Source organism: Helianthus annuus, chromosome 17, assembly GCF_002127325.2.
Source record: "Helianthus annuus cultivar XRQ/B chromosome 17, HanXRQr2.0-SUNRISE, whole genome shotgun sequence".
In the NCBI taxonomy this organism is placed as follows: domain Eukaryota; kingdom Viridiplantae; phylum Streptophyta; class Magnoliopsida; order Asterales; family Asteraceae; genus Helianthus; species Helianthus annuus.
In genome coordinates, this window is record NC_035449.2 from 6,565,637 (window position 1) to 6,582,831 (window position 17,195).

The following is a 17,195-nucleotide window of genomic DNA, read 5'->3' on the forward strand; positions in this document are numbered from 1 at the left end:
CGCTAGTAGGTTTGTATAACAAGGTTTAGGTTCGTAATCCTCCGCGAAACAGGGACCTACATTTAATAAGTTATGCATCATGCATCTTTATATTTGGAGCAAAGATGAAAGAGCTTAAACTTCTGACTCCAGGAGGAAAAGAAAAAATATTCTTCAAAGAATGCTCAAAGTCATTTTGGTAATGTTGGACTGGACAATATGGGGCCCAACTAGAGAGATTGGGCTAAGATTATAAAGATGTTGTTGGACTTGGATATTTATATGTCCGACCCTCCGAATTTTTTGCTTAGTAGTGTAATATATGTGGTTTTTGTATAGAAATTTTTGGGTATATACGTTTTCGACCCCCTGATTCTATATAAATTTTTTGGTATATACGTTTTCAACCCCCCCCCCCCCCCCGTCGGAAATCTCAAGCTTCGCCACTATACACTAGATCTGACAATTTTTACCAACAGTAACCATGAAAGCCTATGATCAATACAGCAGATAAAAACCACTTGAGATTAATCCAGCATCACATGTTAATCATGAAGCACCACATATCTAAAAATTTTCTCTATATAATCATATAATGCCTTTGAACAATTGAGAAACAAGTGTGTATGAATCACCACGCGTGTTCTACAACGATTCACGTTGTTGTGATTGTATATCAATCTCTATTTTCTAATGGGTTAGTGGATATTGATCGCCTAATAGGACTATTCGTGATCGACTTAATAATAAACATTTTTTTCCTGTGTAGTTGATCCTTTAAATAAAGGATTTTTGCATCAACTCTAGCTGAAAACCCGATCTGGGTCGGCTTCCTTGAGCTCTTCTCTTCTCTCAACCACATCTCATCATCTACAACAACTTTCCTTCCGTACTTCATTTCCTGAATTACATGGTCATCCATGGGATAAAACGACCTCTGGATGACCATGTATATGAAGTATGGAAGGAGAGATATAACTACAACTAATAATACAACGATCCAGTACATGGGTGCGGGGCCCACAGCTTCTATAAGGAGTTTGTATTCTCTCTTTGAGTATTCGGGTGGAAGTGCGCCGTAAAAGAGTAAGAAAATGTACCAACTGAAGATGCTTCCCCAAATGAAGATATGTTGGATCCAAGTGAAATGAGTGATGATTAGAGCGATTTGACAGTTAACTGTCCACACAATGGTGGTGTATGTGGTAAGTCCTAAATGTGCAATGTCTACTACTTGTCCTCCTTTTCTGAATGCTGACGGAGAAAGAACGTAGACGTTTAAGATGGATATGACTAACGATGTAAGTATCCCGTTTCCCATCCACCCGATTATTCGTTTCCAACTAAAGAAAATACCCTTTTGTCCTTGTTGATATAGGGCCGGAAACTGTGCATCAAGAAACAAGTGAAGTTAGAACACGTATGGCATATGAAGATCTTGATTGGTGTATACGATAGTAATTTGATCACTTTTATAGTTAGAAACATAGTTGTTAATAGCGAATAGCGACAAGTAGCGACAAGGGACCTATATGCTACATAGCGAATAGCGACAAATGACGACCGCTATTTTATATATAGCCATACACTAGAAAAAGAATCTTGAAAATTTTTATATGTATATTATATCAAAATACCTTGGTATATATGCTATTTTACATGTATATTTAACAAAAACCTATGAATCCAGCTATTTTATAGCTATAGCGACACTTGGTCGCTTCGCTACATAACGCGCTATAGTGGTCGCTATAGCCGCTATTGACAACTATGGTTAGAAACAGCATAATGAGTATACCTGAAGGCAAATATCTGAAGATACATCTTGCTCGAGGACGCCTAGCGATATGACAGGAAGGGATGTTAGAAAAAGATTGAACATAACCATATACCATCCGTCGTATAAAACATCCCCCGAGAATCTGGAGTACATTTCATAGTAGAATAAGGTAAGACCGAACACGATATTTTTGTATACAAAATAGAGAATCTGCAGTAAGAAACAATAAAATGTAAGTAATCATACACACACACACACACATATATATATATATACATCAAGAATATACTGAAGATTGGTAAAGACCATTTTGGAGATTCTCTTGTAACACCAGTGCCCATGTACGATAAGTAACCGTTCCAAGAATCTAAACTGAGGTATCGAGAAGTCACTTGCCATAACAGCCTGCATGTGGTGTCAAAGTTTGATTTAACACCATAACGTAAACATTCATGCTTATCAACAGTGGCGAAGCTTGAAATTTTTTAGGGGGGGGAAGGGGGGGGGGGGTCGAAAACGTATATACCCAAAAATTTCTATACGAAAACTACATATTTAACACTACTGGCCGAAAAGTTCAGGGGGTCGGGCGCCCCTCTCGGCCCCTTCAAAGCATCGCCCCTGCTTATCAACAAAGTGATCATACCTGCATTCCTTCCATGCCACTGATCCCGATTCCAATATCAGCTTCTTGAATCATGCCAACGTCATTAGCTCCATCTCCAATCGCCAGTGTCATCTTGCCTGTGTATTTCTTCACTAATCGAGTAATCTAAGTTTTCACATAAAACACAAAGTTAAATGTCATGCCACTTTTTTTTTTTTTGTGGGCTACGAACCAAGATGAATCGAGCATACCAATGCTTTCTGTTTTGGTGAGACACGACAGCATATAACCGACGCACAAGTAACCGCCAGCTGCAAAAAGTTGTCTTGTATGTCGTTCCTCAAAGCAATTTCAAGAGCTTTCCCATCGACCACAAGAGCAAACGGGTCATCTTTGGTTTTTTCATTTATTATTACTTGACGAGAAGCCTCGATTTGATTTAATATGTCGTCTTTCATAGCCTGAAAAGCTACAAAATGTTGAATCATTCCCTTAAGTCAAATTGCAGATCAAATACATTGACACAAACTAAGTGCATGATACTCACCTTTAATTGGTTTTTAGATTCAACGTCTCGGCTTAAACTTAGATGAAACAGATGCATATCATGCCTAAGCAAACTAGAAGCAAATCTGACCAACAAAATCGAAAAAAAAATGAGAAATTTATAGAACTTCTTAAATGATGATTCCACTTGATTTATAAAAATTTATAATTCTCACCCGATATTTACAGCAGTTTCCTTCTTGTCTCCGGTGAGGAGCCATATTTTGAGCCCTGCTTGTGCAAGTTTATCTATGCATTCTGCAACCTGATATCGATGTTAAAAAGTGATATCGATGACAATTTCAACCCGTAACCGTACATATATAAAACGACTGATTTGGGTCATATTTTATCTCTGACAGGTCAAACGCGTAAATCTCAAAAATCTTACTTAAAAATGAAACGGGTCAAATAGGAAAAACACTAGATTTAAATGCTTACAACCTCTTAGATCACTTTATTTAAAAGTAATTAGATTAATATCTTAATAATATAGTTCTAAAGACATGTTTGAGTATCCTGTACATTAATCCAGAAATGTGAGAAGTGTATTATAACACAATATATAACACTATATAACACCATATAAACAACGTATAACACTATGTAACACCATATAACACTATGTAACACTATATAACACTATATAACAAATATAACACTATATTTTGTCTGATAGCATGTCTATGATAGATGTATAGTGTTATATTTGTTATATAGTGTTATATAGTGTTACATAGTGTTATATGGTGTTACATAGTGTTATACGGTGTTTATATGGTGTTATCTAGTGTTATATATAGTGTTATAATACACTTCTCACACTTCTGGATTAATGTACAGGATTCTTACCCCTAAAGACATCTGATATATTAAATACTTATAGCCTATAGGAATTAAAAGAAAAGGGAACAAAAAAATGTTGACTAGTCAACCCAATTCGCGCGGTCCATTTGACTCTTACGTGTTTGACACCTCAGAAAGATATTTAAATATTTTTACAGAGATGAAAAGGAGGAAAAACAAGATTTTACCCCATCTTGTAACTTGTCATCAACAGCTACAGCACCTAACAACACCAAATCTTTCTCAATGTTTTCGGATACATTTTCTAGCAATTCATCTCTTTCGGGACCAATTACGGCCTTAGCTTTGGAGAACGATGAACTCCATTCTTCATACTCGGAGTCTTTAATCTTTTTATACGCAAACACCATTGTTCTTAATCCGTCTTCTGCATAGTTTGCAAGGTGCATAGTTGTAGCGTGTTGGTATGTCCTACCACCATCACCTAGCCTATCAAATATAATACTGCAAAAAAAAAAAAAAAACAATTTATATTTACACAAAGTGTAGTGTTTGAGCTCAATGGATTGAATATTTTTAACCGAAAAGAGAGACTTACTTATCCGCGCCTTTACAGAAAAGGAAAATTTGACCAGATTCATCGCGTACTATCACTGACATCCTTTTCCTAGAGCTACTGAATTCTAACAAGTTCAAGAGCTTGTATTCCCTGAAATTTACGGTTAGCAATTAAAAGTGTCGGATTTCAACCCACGAGTTAATTTGGATTGCGTTTTATCTTAAACGGGTCAAATAGAAAGAAAAAAGTTTGCTAAAATGGGAACATGGGAAGTACACAACCTCATATGTCAGTTTATTCAAATATTTAGACTATAATAGTAACTAGTATTGTTTCTGTTAAGAAATAGATTATTTATAATATCGACATGACCGGTTTTATTCTGAACTCATTTTGACTCGTTACCCAACCTGCAAGACCCACACATCTTATCATGTCTTATACTCTTATATAAATATCTTGGTTTTAAAAAGCGAGAGGCGCACAAAAGCGACGAGGTCTAAAATTGAGACGCGAAGCGCAAAAGCGGTGGGCTTTTCATACCCGAGGCGCAAGATGTTTATATAATTTTTTTTATATATCCCATACATATCCCATAGGTTTTTAGCTTTCTTTAACCAAAATATAGCTATAAGTAAGGCTTTTATACCATTTTAATTACATGTACAAGTCAAAAAACTAAGGTACAACATTTTTATGCAGTAAAACGCCTAAGTTACATGAGGCGCGCGCCTCAGGCCAAAAAGCCCACAAAAAAACATCAAAAAATGCGCCTTTTGGTCGCTTCCTGTAATTACACAAGGCGAGAAGCAAAAAAGCCCCAGGCCTTGCGCCTAGGCGCGCCTAGGGCGCGCTTTTTAAAACCAAGATAAATATGTAATTTAAACTAGGGGTGGATCTATGTGTATCCCGGGGTGCACAGGCTACCCTAGGGATGAACTTTGTACCAGTACCGAAAATCGCCAAATATGGGTACCGGTACCAAAAATATTCAAGTATTTGAAGGTAAAATTCGGTAAAATACCATACCATACCATACCGAACCAAAAGTACCGGTACCGAAAACGACAAATAGTGGGTACGATATTTGAAGGTAAAATACCGGTACCAACAGAAAGTACCGTACCGAAAACACCAAAAAGTGGGAACTGAATCGATACCAAAAATATTTCGGTACCGGTACCCAGTATCAAATGCTCATCCCTAAGTTACCCCTCAAATTTCTCAGCGAAGCGCAAAATACCCCTGAATGTACGCACGGTAAAAAATCCTCACTTTATGAATGTATAGTTAAAAAAATTGGGATACCCTTTAATTTTTCTTCTAAATCCGCCACTTCTTTAAACACGCTAACTACAGATGATAAATGTTAACGAAGGGATCGAAGGCACTTACCTTTCGACTTCCGAAGCAGAAGGATCAATCTCTTTAACAAACATTGAAGACTGAGTTCTTCTACAAAACTGAAATCCAAATTCTTGTGCAGCAATTAAAAAAGTCACTTCTTCAGGGGACTCTGCTTCATATTTGAGTTTATTGCTGCCTGGTTGTTCTTCATTTTCAACAGGTATGCCTGTGTGACATAAAGCCATAACTCTAAAAAACATCATCATATCCCATACATTTGAACCATGTATCCACATCTTGTTCATCAATCTTCTATCGCGGAAATTAAACCCTTTAATACCCGAATCACGAAGACTCTTCGTATCATGTTCACCATCCAAGACACTGTTCTTCGACTCAAGAACTTGATCCGATGTAATCTCGACCATTTCCACACTATCCCTCGGGGTAGAATCCTCACCGTCTAGATTGAACCGGTAGCTCTCGATATCAATATTCATTCGCTGCGAAGCAGCACGAACAATCTCGTTCACATCACCCCCATACGATATCCCCTCAATCGAGCATTTCCTAAACTCCATTTGATTACAAGTCAACGTCCCGGTTTTATCGCTCAAAATCATCTCCACCTGACCGAGCTCCTCGTTCAAATTCGAAGTCCGAGCCTCGACTTTTTTCCCAGATGTTTCATCAAACAAGTGTTGGTCATTGTTTATAAGCATAGCTTGTAAAAACTTAACTACCTCAATAGACACATAAAGCGAAATCGGAATCAAGTAACCGTACAATATAAGCGCCCGCAAGAACTGTAGAAACCCCGAAACTAGCGGGTTACCCGGATCGAACGACGCATCCGTATCGTCCATTAACTGAAGGTACCACCATTGATCTGTATACACAACAGAACCAATTGAAGCTATTAAAGATATCAAAAGCAACATGAAAAACAACACATAGATCACATGATCCATCTTTCTCTCCACCCTGCTACGCTTCGACGGCGATTTCATCGAATTCCGCACCACTTTCGTATCCCCACCGGTAAAAACCACAACTCCATAAACATAATCCGTGTTCTGAAGCTTCGAATCGCGAAGCAGAAACTGAGAAGTAGATAGAGGAAATGAAACTTCGTTAGCAATATTTTCCCCAAACTCCAAATTCCCAACAAAAGTATACAAACTCGAATTCGGATCTTCACATCTCACAACAGCCTTAAACACATCAAACTTCGCCTCATCATCAAACCGTAACGTGCACTCCAAGCAACGTTTGATTTTAAGGTTTGTTTCACCATCTAAATTCATCGTCTCGACGTAACAAACTCCATCTTCATAACTAGAAGATAACAACAAGAGATCACTCGGGAAATACTCGTTTTTATTCACTTTCACAACGTCTCCAACCCGAAGCGTTTTCCATGATCTATCAACAAACTTTCCATCACCAACATGAACTCTAACTTTCCTCGAATTCACTTCGAGATCTTGAAGAAACCGATGCCAATCTTCGACGCCTTCTTTCAATATACTCACCCCAACAACAAAAACCAATGGAGCAATCAAGCTCAAAGCCGAGAAAGGCGCTAACGAAGTAGCGGACAACGCAGCAACCAACAAGAAGTATAAATTCGCCACGCGACGAAACTGCTCAAAGAGCGATTTCGGGAGGAATGTTATTACATTGTACTTAGTTGTAGTGACATCATTCTTGCAATATTTGTATGGTTTGGTTTTGTGTTTCGATGAGTCGTTGCAGAACACGACTCTTGTGAACCCGGGCTGGCCGAAGTCTGACAGGTGGTTGTTCTTCGGCGGTTTGAAGCATGAGAATGTGTATAGATTGCTCCATTTTAATCTTTTTTTGTTGTTTGTTTGTTGATGATTGTTTGGAGATTGTTGTGTGGGCATTTTTGGGTGTGTGTATGGTGGTTAATGGGTGGTTGTTTTTGTTGATTCTTGTAGCAAGAAACTGTACATATTGAAGATGAAGATGAAGAATGTTGAATTTGTGAAAATTTTGTTTGTTTTTGTGTGAAGTTTAGAGTTGGAATCTTCTAAAATGCTGAAATTTGGAGTTTCTTGGATCTTGTGTAGTTCATGCAGGCCTGTACTGTACATAACATTGTATTTTTCTATATGTGTGGAGATTGTTATGAGTTGATTAGTCAAAGGAAGCAACGGGTATATCAAATTGATTATGTTATGAATAAAATAATAATTTAAATATAAAAAATATTCAATGTTTGCCGTTCAGAAAAATGGTTTAATATAAAATATTCAATCTTTTGTACCATTATTATATAATGTCATCAACAATGTATCAAGCAAAGAATGAAAAAAATATGATATCTAAAGTAACAAACAAAAGGTAAGAGACAAAGGGTGGTGGTATTGGTACATCACCTTTGTTATAACTTATAAGTATGGTTATAAAAATCTCGATTAGTCGCTAATTAATTACTAGATGAAGCTTCGCTGATTAATGGTCGATTAAATGCTAGACGTTCAATGGCGGTTCTGTTCTGGCCAAATTTTGGCTAGATCCCATCCAAATTTCGATTAAACCTGATAAATTTCCGCCAATTACTTAAAATGGACCAATGATAGGTTAAAACATAGCTACTTTAAAAAAAAACACATACAAAAATGTGTGTGTGTGTGTATAACTAAAAATTACATATAAAAATGCTAATCCGGTTAATCTCTATTAATTTCGATTAATCGCTAGTCGGTACAACACCGACCGACTAGCGCCTATGGATTTTTACAACACAGGTTATAAGTGTATATTAATCCATTTTTACAAGATGTATGTTTAAGAATTTATTAGGAAATTCATCAAAATTATATTAGTTTAAAAATAAATATGGAACTTAGGGTACACGAGGTACCCACCGATTTCATATCAGGGACCCCTTTTGCCGAGCGGGACAAGCACCGCCATCCATGCGGTGAGGTAGAGAGAGGGAGGAAACCGGTGGGGAGCTGCCGAAGAGAGGGGGAGGAGAGAGGGATGAGGGGACCAATCAAAAGTTTCCTTTTTTTTTTAAAAAAAAAAAAAAAACCAATTCACCTAAGAGGGGAGTGCCGCCATCAATTTAGGGTGTTAGGGGAGTTTAAGAGGGGAGTTGACGTGGCACACGAGGATTGGTTGGGCGTAAGAGAGGGGACTCACCTCTTAAGTGAGCACCCCTTACACCCTTAGACATAAAGTTATTTATCATGTAGTACTCATAAATGCTCATCCATGTTATAAGCAGTAATTTAAAACAGCACAATTGTTAGACTAGAAGGTATGGGGGCCCACCCCATGCCCGTCCGCTGCTCGCCACCCCGGCTCCCCCACCCCCTGCTCCGGCGCCGGGCTAGGCCCGTCTTCTCCGTCCGCTCACAGCCGAGCTCGTCGTCCCTCACTCCCACACACACGTCTATACATACATATATAAAGGGGTTCATCCCCCACCCCTTAGGTCCATTCCCTTTAGGCTCCCGCTTACGTGCCGGTGATGTAGCAGCCCATCTCCTTAGGATGAGGCTCACCATACCTTCCTGCCTTAGAAATATATACATTTACCTCGATCCTTGAGTCTGGATTTCGTACATATTTGGTTCAAAGATACACCCACGTATATCTTGATTGATTGTTGATTTGAAACCACCTATTCAATACTGAAACGTGCAAATCCATCTGTCTCAGTCTCTTAAACAAATGATGGGAATTGTTCCCTCACATGACTATTTAAGACACATAGCTCAATTGGTTGATTTATCCACATTTATTTATTGCATACATAATCCTAGACATTATTCTACACTATACCCCACTATATATGTGCTTAAACACTTTATTATGATAAATTTTAAAATCAACCAATAAAAGTGTGTCATGTCATTCAACTTTAAGAGTTTAAACTATGCTGAAAAGTGTTGGCAATGGTTAGACACTTCATGAATTTGTAAACTTTTTTTAACTAAAAATATTTAATAATAAACACTTCACGCATCTGCAAACCTTTACCGCCTATCCATGTTCACCGATCGGCAAAACCCACTGGTGGCGGTAAACCGCTTTGCCGAGTGGGTTTGCCGCCCACTCCGGACACCCTAAGAAGAAATTTTTTTTACAGTTATCTAAACTTGCAATGTTAGTACAGACGAATGTGTTTTCAAATTTGGAAAACGAGGTTTGGGATTGTTCGCTAGTTCTTTTTCTACAAATAAACGCAACAAACGTTCATAGTTAAACTGGCCACCAATCCGATAGAGCAAATCTGACTTCACATACAACATTGCAGAAAATCGTTCATCAATAGTTGTCGTTGCAACCAATAAATCAATGATGACTTGGAGGACACACAACATTAATGATGGCGTTAGATGTGGCACTACGAGTTGACATGAGGTTTGAAGGATTCAAGGTGGTGGTGAGCCAAACTCATATCCCATTCCCTTTTCCCTCTTCGCTCGCTTGTACTAAAAGAAACAACTCGATGAGTCTGTCCCAACCCAACTATTGTAGAGTATGAATCCTTTTACATAATTGTAGACGATTAATGTACAACTTACTTACAAATAATTGGTATATTATAGTCGTAATAAAGATTCGGGTTTTGCCCCTTCTTGTTCGTCATAAGCTTTGGTGCCTTAAAGTCGTGGTTCTCCGTCATGAGCACATCTTTATGTGTTTTAATGAGCGGAGTTCAGTGTTTCTCTGTTTTCATTCTTGACGGCCTTGCGATAGCCGATGCGGTCAATTGTGTCTCGCGCGTCTTCTTTAAAGCGAGGCCTCTCTTCATAACCGCTGGACTGGCCTGCCTTCCAGCCAGGGTTTCTGTTTCTGTTTCGCCTGCTATTGTCGCGCGAGTTTGCTCTTGAAAAACGATATTCAGAGTAAGAGTTCTTGGCTCTGCCAATGATTCTTCAGTCTGCGCAACAATCTTTGCTGCTGCCATGAGTTTGTCCCATTCTTTGGGCATACCGTCTTTTCCTGTGATAGTCCTGATTAGACTATCACAACAGATAGCCTTTTTGAAGTGGGCGCGCATTATATCTTCGCTGACACCTCCAATCTCTAGACACTCCTTGTTGAAGCGAGTGATGAAAAAAATATAAATTAAAACAAATCACTAATAGACAAATGTCAATGAAAAAACATATAAATTAAAAAATTCGGGTATATAGTTCGGGTAAACGGACATGTGATTTTGGGTAATCGGTTCGGGTATCACCTAATCCCATTCTCGGACCATACCCGCGAAAATTTTTAAAACTAATCCCATACCCGGCCCAATACCCGTCGGGTATCGGGTATACCCGTCCCGTTTGTGTCGGGTTTCAAGTATACTGTAACAACTCTCACTAAAATTAATACTTAGTATGTTAATTATCTATTAAGGAAACCCTAATTGAGATACCCCAAGTGATTCTGCATAAACCCTAAAATTTTCAGAACAATCAGAATCAGGATCAGGGCCCCTAAAACTCAGGGGAGGTAAAACCCTAGTTACGATTATCCACATAACTATTTATCAAAACCGAATTTTACGAAACTGTCAATTCAGCAAGCCTAGTTAGGAACGTGGCTACCTATAGAAAATAGGTGACCCCTCCCGCTACGCGAAGCCCCAAGGGATACCCCTCGCGTCACGCGAGGGGGGTCAAAATTCGTGTATAAATAGAGGGCATTGGCAATTGAAATTTGGCATTTGAACGACGATAAAACTCAAATTAGACGCTGAGTTATAGCAGAAACAGTCCACACCACACACAAATCTCGAAATACTGCCGTAAAACAGGGTAATAACTTGATCGCTATTACGATTCAATGTCCGATCGATTGTAACTATCCAACGATTGTTTGAGTGCTGCTCAAATTGAGTTTATACTTTGTTATTCATCGTGATTTCGACTTGAATGTTTGAGTGCTGTCCGAACTCGGACTATACTCTGTCATTCGTTGTGAATCCGCTGAATTGTTAAGTATTGCACTTTATTAATCGTTGTGAGGGTTTAATCTCGTGAATTGACGTAACTACTGTATTAGTTACTAACCGCGTTTGTGTGCATTGTTATTTAAATTAGGTTAATTAAGGCTAATCAGTAGGCTTATACACTGCTCGTTAAATCTGCAATGTGAGTCATTCTCTTTTTATCAACTGTTTTACAAAACTCCAAATTATTTTCAAAGTTATAATTACAGGGATTAAGTCTTTGTAATCACCAAGTTACAGCCGGTATGTGGGGTTTTGTATACATTACTTGATAATCTTCACCATTGGGGCAGCCAATGGGTGATATGACCATAATCACAGACACCATTGGACAATTAGAGGGCCAATGGGTCGAGTGACAAAGTACCGTGGGTAGTTGGTTTGATATCAGAAACATTGTAATCGCTCTTAATACTGTAATTTATAACCAATGTGTCATTTTCAGTAAACTGAATGATTCACTCAGTATTTCCCTGCTGACAAAACCTTTTTCAAACATGTTTCAGGTGATCTATTGTGATCCAAGAAAAGTGCCGTGAAGCACTACAAGCATAGAGAAGTGGCTCAATATAAATAAATAAAGAAACATGTTTTGTAAAATAAAGATTTCCCACTGAAATCACCTTATTGTAAATTACAAGGTTTTATCCCTAATTTATGTAAACGGGCAGTTTTAATATTAAAAGATCCTGTTTTAAAAAGACTTCCGCTGTCGCTTAAAATTTAATACCACGGGATTTCCTGCCTCGCGGCTCTGGACCTGGTCAAACCAGGGCCGAGGGCCGTGACAGGAAAGGGTGGTATCAGAGCCACTGATTTAAGCTTACTACTGATTTTAGCCTATTAAAGTAATTGAGAAATACTTAGGAATTTCTAATTGCCATTCTGTGAATATGTGTTTTATTAATTGATTAATTGTTACAGTATGGGTAAACAAAGGCTTTCTGCTATCTACCACAAATTAGATACTGCACCCACAGAAAAAGGAACCTCTTCCTCCAAATACCCGGCAAATCTGGAAGAAGGGATTTTTGTCCGTAAAGCACAATATGAGAATCCTCTTACCCCAGAGAAAAGAAATTCGATTATTAGGAAAAGCCAGAAACCCCAAGTCAAGAAAGTGAGGTTTAATCCGGAAATCCAGGAATTAGGCAATAGTCCACCTTGGGAAGACAAATTAGATGAAAAATGGGCAAATCTTTATATGCTAGCTACCGTAGCAGAGAATGTAAACCTCTAAACTACCAATAAGCATGGTCTAGTAGAAAATTACTACTCCGTAAATAAATAAATCCTAGTGTGGTTTAAATTTTCCATTATCTTTTGTAAAATTAGTCTTTCAATATGCAATAAAAAAACTAAATGTTTGTTTAGATTTCCTTATAAGATTTTAACTCAGCATTTTTGTGCATTTTGCATATATGCTAAACAGCATAAATGAGCTATCTGAAGCATTTCAGAATCTCAACCTATACCCAGTACCAATCGAAATCTTTCACGATTTTACTGGTTATTTTGCTGATGTGGAGGAACCCCTGGAATTTCAAGCTCCACCTCCAGAAAAAGCAAAGCCTAAGAAAAGAAGAAGATATGTAGGATGGAGGAAAGTACGCAGGAAGAGGCTAGCCACTAGGAAACTCCCCAAAGTAGAAAACCCTGTAGACAAAGGAAATGGAATCGAGACCGGAGAGAGTTCTAAACCAGCAGAAATAGAAACTAGAGAAAATTTTAAACAAAAGGGAATAGAAGTAGGAGAGAGCTCTAAACAACCTGAAGAAATCACATTTCAAGACGAAATAGACCGTCTACTGGCAAATTGTGATGTCATTAGCCCTATCAACAACAATCTTTACCCTTATCCGGCCGAAATCCAACTTCCAATAAATCTGGAACCAGCTATTCCAGACCCTCTAATCCACACTCGACCTTTAGGTGAAATGGAAGAATGGTGGACGAATGACTGGCAATTTCAAAACATAATCAATAGTCCTTATACCTTCCTTCCTCAATTTGATCCAGAACCTATCCCCAATCCTCCAATGAGCAACGAAAACTTAGCCGAACTTCGTCAGTTCGGAGAAGAGCTGATAGGTACAGGGAATAGGATCCGGTAAATGGGAGAACAAATCTCCTGGAAATATGACGAAAGGGAGCGTCGCTACTAAACTGCCAGTTGACCAAAGAATAGTGGGGTTGGGAAGTATGTCTTTATCATAACAGTAATAGTAAAATATAACTCTGTAAAATGGGAAATAAGACCTTGTAAGATAAACAGTGTGTATGGATGCCTATATAATCTATAAAACAAAATAGAAGTCGAGACATCGACGATTTTGGCTATATATATGTGTTGTAAGATTTTATGTGCTTATGTGTAATTATTTTGTTATATCTAACTATCAATTATTGGATACTACTAATTTACACTTATAATAATTATCAGATGGAAAACGCTAATAATGAACCAGTTAATGAAGTAAACCAATCTGAGCAAAATCAGGAAAATCAGTATATGACTAGACAAGATATCGAGAACATTGTTGCTCAAGGGATAGCTAATGCTATTCCAGCCATCCTGGCTGCTGCTCAGAAACCTGCTGAACCACAACAAATCATTCCTAGCAAACGTACTCCGGAAGATAACGACAGTAACAGCATAAATGGAGGCGGCAATCATGACGATAATAATCCACGACAGGCCCCACTTCCTAAGAAAATGAAAGCTGCAACGCCTGGTTGCACTTACAAAGAATTCCTTGCCTGTAAACCAGCAGAATTTGTAGGTAATGAAGGGGCAACTGCAACACTGCTTTGGTTAGAGAAAACCGAAGCGGTAATTGCAATAAGTAAATGTGCCGAAGAAGATAAGGTGATGTATATGTCAAATTTGTTCAAAGAAGGGGCGCTAGAGTGGTGGAACACAGTATTACAAGCAAAAGGAAGAAGGATGGCCTATGCTATGAACTGGGAAGAATTTAAGAATTTTGTAGAAAGAAAATTCTGTCCCGAATATATAAAGGAACAAATGGCGAATAAGTTCCTAAGCCATCGTATAGTAGGCGTAGAGTGTCGCGGTTATACTTCGACATTCTTTGAATATGCTAGAGTGGTACTGTAACACCTCGAAATTTTGAGTCCAATGATGTATTGACACGTGTCTTGAGTCTACACGTGGCATTTAATGTTTAATAAAGGACTAATATTGACAAACCTTGAAAGTATGTAAATTCGAGGGTTATAAATGTCAAACAAGGGTAAGTATACTATATAGTAACCCTAAAAGATGCTCGTACCTTCAAACGAATAAATCATGGATCGTACGGAAGCGAAACGCGGAAGAAAGTGAGAGATTACGAACTGCGATGGGCTAACTGTGTCCACATGTTTAATTATACCTCTGAGTGACCCTTTGACATACCCGAAGCCTTGTAACAGTAAAATACGCTCACTAAAATATAATATATAAGTTCCGCGAAGTTCCGTTTTAAAACGAGAAACTTATGACCAAATTCGTACGAGAGGGGTTAAAAGCGTCAATTATATAAATTAAGGCTTTTCGGATAATAAGTAAACTATCCGGGGGCTTAATAACACGGGTAAATAACGCGAGGTCCTTAATTATAATTAACCGAGGGCCATCTCGCCAAGTTACCCCTTCAAACCCGAAAGGTCAGGGTATTAATTACCAAAGATTTTCGTAATCATTATAAAAGATTCAAAAAAGATATTTTTCTTAACCCTTACGGACCGCAAGGGTCATGCCTTACGGACCGTAAGGAAGTGAATGATTAAACTCAGATCCGCTACAGGCTTACGGACCGTAAGGCCTAAGCCATACGGTCCGTAAGCGACGCCCAGCGACAGAAATATGGCTGTTGGCTCTTTTAAACGGCAAAACAATTATGGATGGGTTTTCCAGAGTCATGGGCGCCCCCTACTCGACCCATAACACCTAGAGACACATGCCATTCATCCATGATCACTTGTAGGCTATTGTGTAATGATCTAAGAGCCATTTGAACACTATAAATAGACACATTGTGTGCATATCTTCACCACACCTCAAACACACTCTTCTGATCATACTTGGAGCCCTCAAAGCTTTCTCTTAGCATCCTATTTCGTGTCAAGCTTCTGTAAGTCATTTAAATCCTTTGTGGTTAAGTTTTTTTCCTAGTTTAATAGCTAAAAATCAAACCGTCATAACTACGGTTTGACTTCAAGATAAAACCTTAATGGCTCGGTCGCTTGTCGAATCAAAAGTGGTTATGTGTTGGTATTTATGTGGGTAATAAACCTCTGAAAGGGTTCCCCATGATCACCACTCTAACTAGTTCAAATGTCAAGTCAAACGTGTACTTAAAAAGTCAACAGAAAGCTATTTTTGCGATCTATGCATAATCTGTAATATAAACGATATGCAACCTGTTTAGACACTCATAAAACATGATAATAAATATATAAACTTGTTTACGCTCGTTTGATTCGGCCATTTGCTATATTAACCCGGTTCGGAGCCGAATGTCGCAAAAGTTTGACTTTTGCTTTGACTTCAGTTCTGACCCGTTTTAGTGCAATATAGATATGCCTTAGGACTCTCTTAGGACCAGGTTACATGATGGCATAAACCTCTGTGACCGGTTCGATGTTGTCCGAGTCTTTTACGCGTTTCCGTTAATTACTTAAAAAGTTGACCGTAACGCCCTTTTTAAAATAAAACGAGTATTTCGGATACGTGAAAGGACCATGACTATGCTTACCAAATGCTAAGCATGTCCTTAAAGTTTCACGTCAATCCGAGGTCTAGAATAGGAGTTATGCTAAAAAGCGCAATTAAAGTAAACTTTAGTAATAAACGGCGCAATTAGCATAACGCCTACCTAGACCAAGATTTGATCACCAAAACTATTACCCACTGTAATAAAATAATATTTTGGGATTTTTAAAGATTTTTAACAAATTTTAACCTGCTCATAACCTGCGGTTATGGCTACGGTTCGGTAAATACCGAATATGCCCTTTTCGGCCAAAACTTGAGTTCTACAAGGTCTTTTGACCCGATTCCAGTTGCTACTGATTTTAAATAATAAATAAGATATTTTAGACTTGTTAAACTGATCGGGAAACTCAGGTTTCCTGTAGAACTCGGTAATCCCTTTAAAAGTCTTTAAAAAAAACCGGAAAACCCCTACGGGGCGTATAATGAACTAAAACTCGTTACGGGCATTATGGAAGGTATCCTACTGATACCACAACCTCTTTAAAGTATATTGACTTAGGAAAACAGTGTAGGACTCCTACGGTTACCCGTTGCGCCTATTGCGCGCACGGTTCGGCTTATGTAACTAGTTTACATAAATTAGCCGATACGGGTCAAACCATATCATTTTGACCCCAAAATCCAGAGTGTGAATATTAAACCCATATAAAACGAGTCTCCGAACTTGTTGGGTCAGAATCACATTCCATTCTCGGTTTTCGCCTTTCACGCGATTAAACTGTAACTATCCCTCGAAACTAACCGGTCTAGGCTACGGCTAATATAAAGACCCGTTAGGATTCTAATAGGTTATTTTAA

The 17,195-nt window shown here is 38.3% G+C and overlaps 1 protein-coding gene across 1 annotated transcript; it reads right to left on the reverse strand.

The window, feature by feature from the left end:
- Window positions 1-567: 567 nt before the first annotated feature.
- LOC110923021 (probable phospholipid-transporting ATPase 4) lies at window positions 568-7,748 on the reverse strand. Its single transcript, XM_022167214.2, has 10 exons — window positions 5,674-7,748; window positions 4,318-4,428; window positions 3,947-4,223; window positions 3,089-3,177; window positions 2,914-2,998; window positions 2,618-2,827; window positions 2,406-2,531; window positions 2,066-2,164; window positions 1,778-1,969; window positions 568-1,366 (listed from the first exon to the last, which is right to left on the reverse strand). Exons 1-10 carry the CDS (start codon window positions 7,533-7,535, stop codon window positions 656-658), a joined length of 3,762 nt encoding a protein of 1,253 aa, XP_022022906.1. The 5' UTR covers window positions 7,536-7,748; the 3' UTR covers window positions 568-655.
- Between the last annotated feature and the right edge of the window lie 9,447 nt (window positions 7,749-17,195).

What these genes read in the sequence shown, in the direction of transcription:
- LOC110923021 (XM_022167214.2), bottom strand. Translation starts at nt 7,535, where the DNA reads ATGCCCACACAACAATCTCCAAACAATCATCAACAAACAAACAACAAA. An exon ending in GTGGCATGGAAGGAATGCAG is followed by an intron (nt 2,165 to 2,405) that starts GTATGATCACTT and finishes CACCACATGCAG; the next exon opens with GCTGTTATGGCAAGTGACTT. An exon ending in ACAAGAGAATCTCCAAAATG is followed by an intron (nt 1,970 to 2,065) that starts GTCTTTACCAAT and finishes TTCTTACTGCAG; the next exon opens with ATTCTCTATTTTGTATACAA.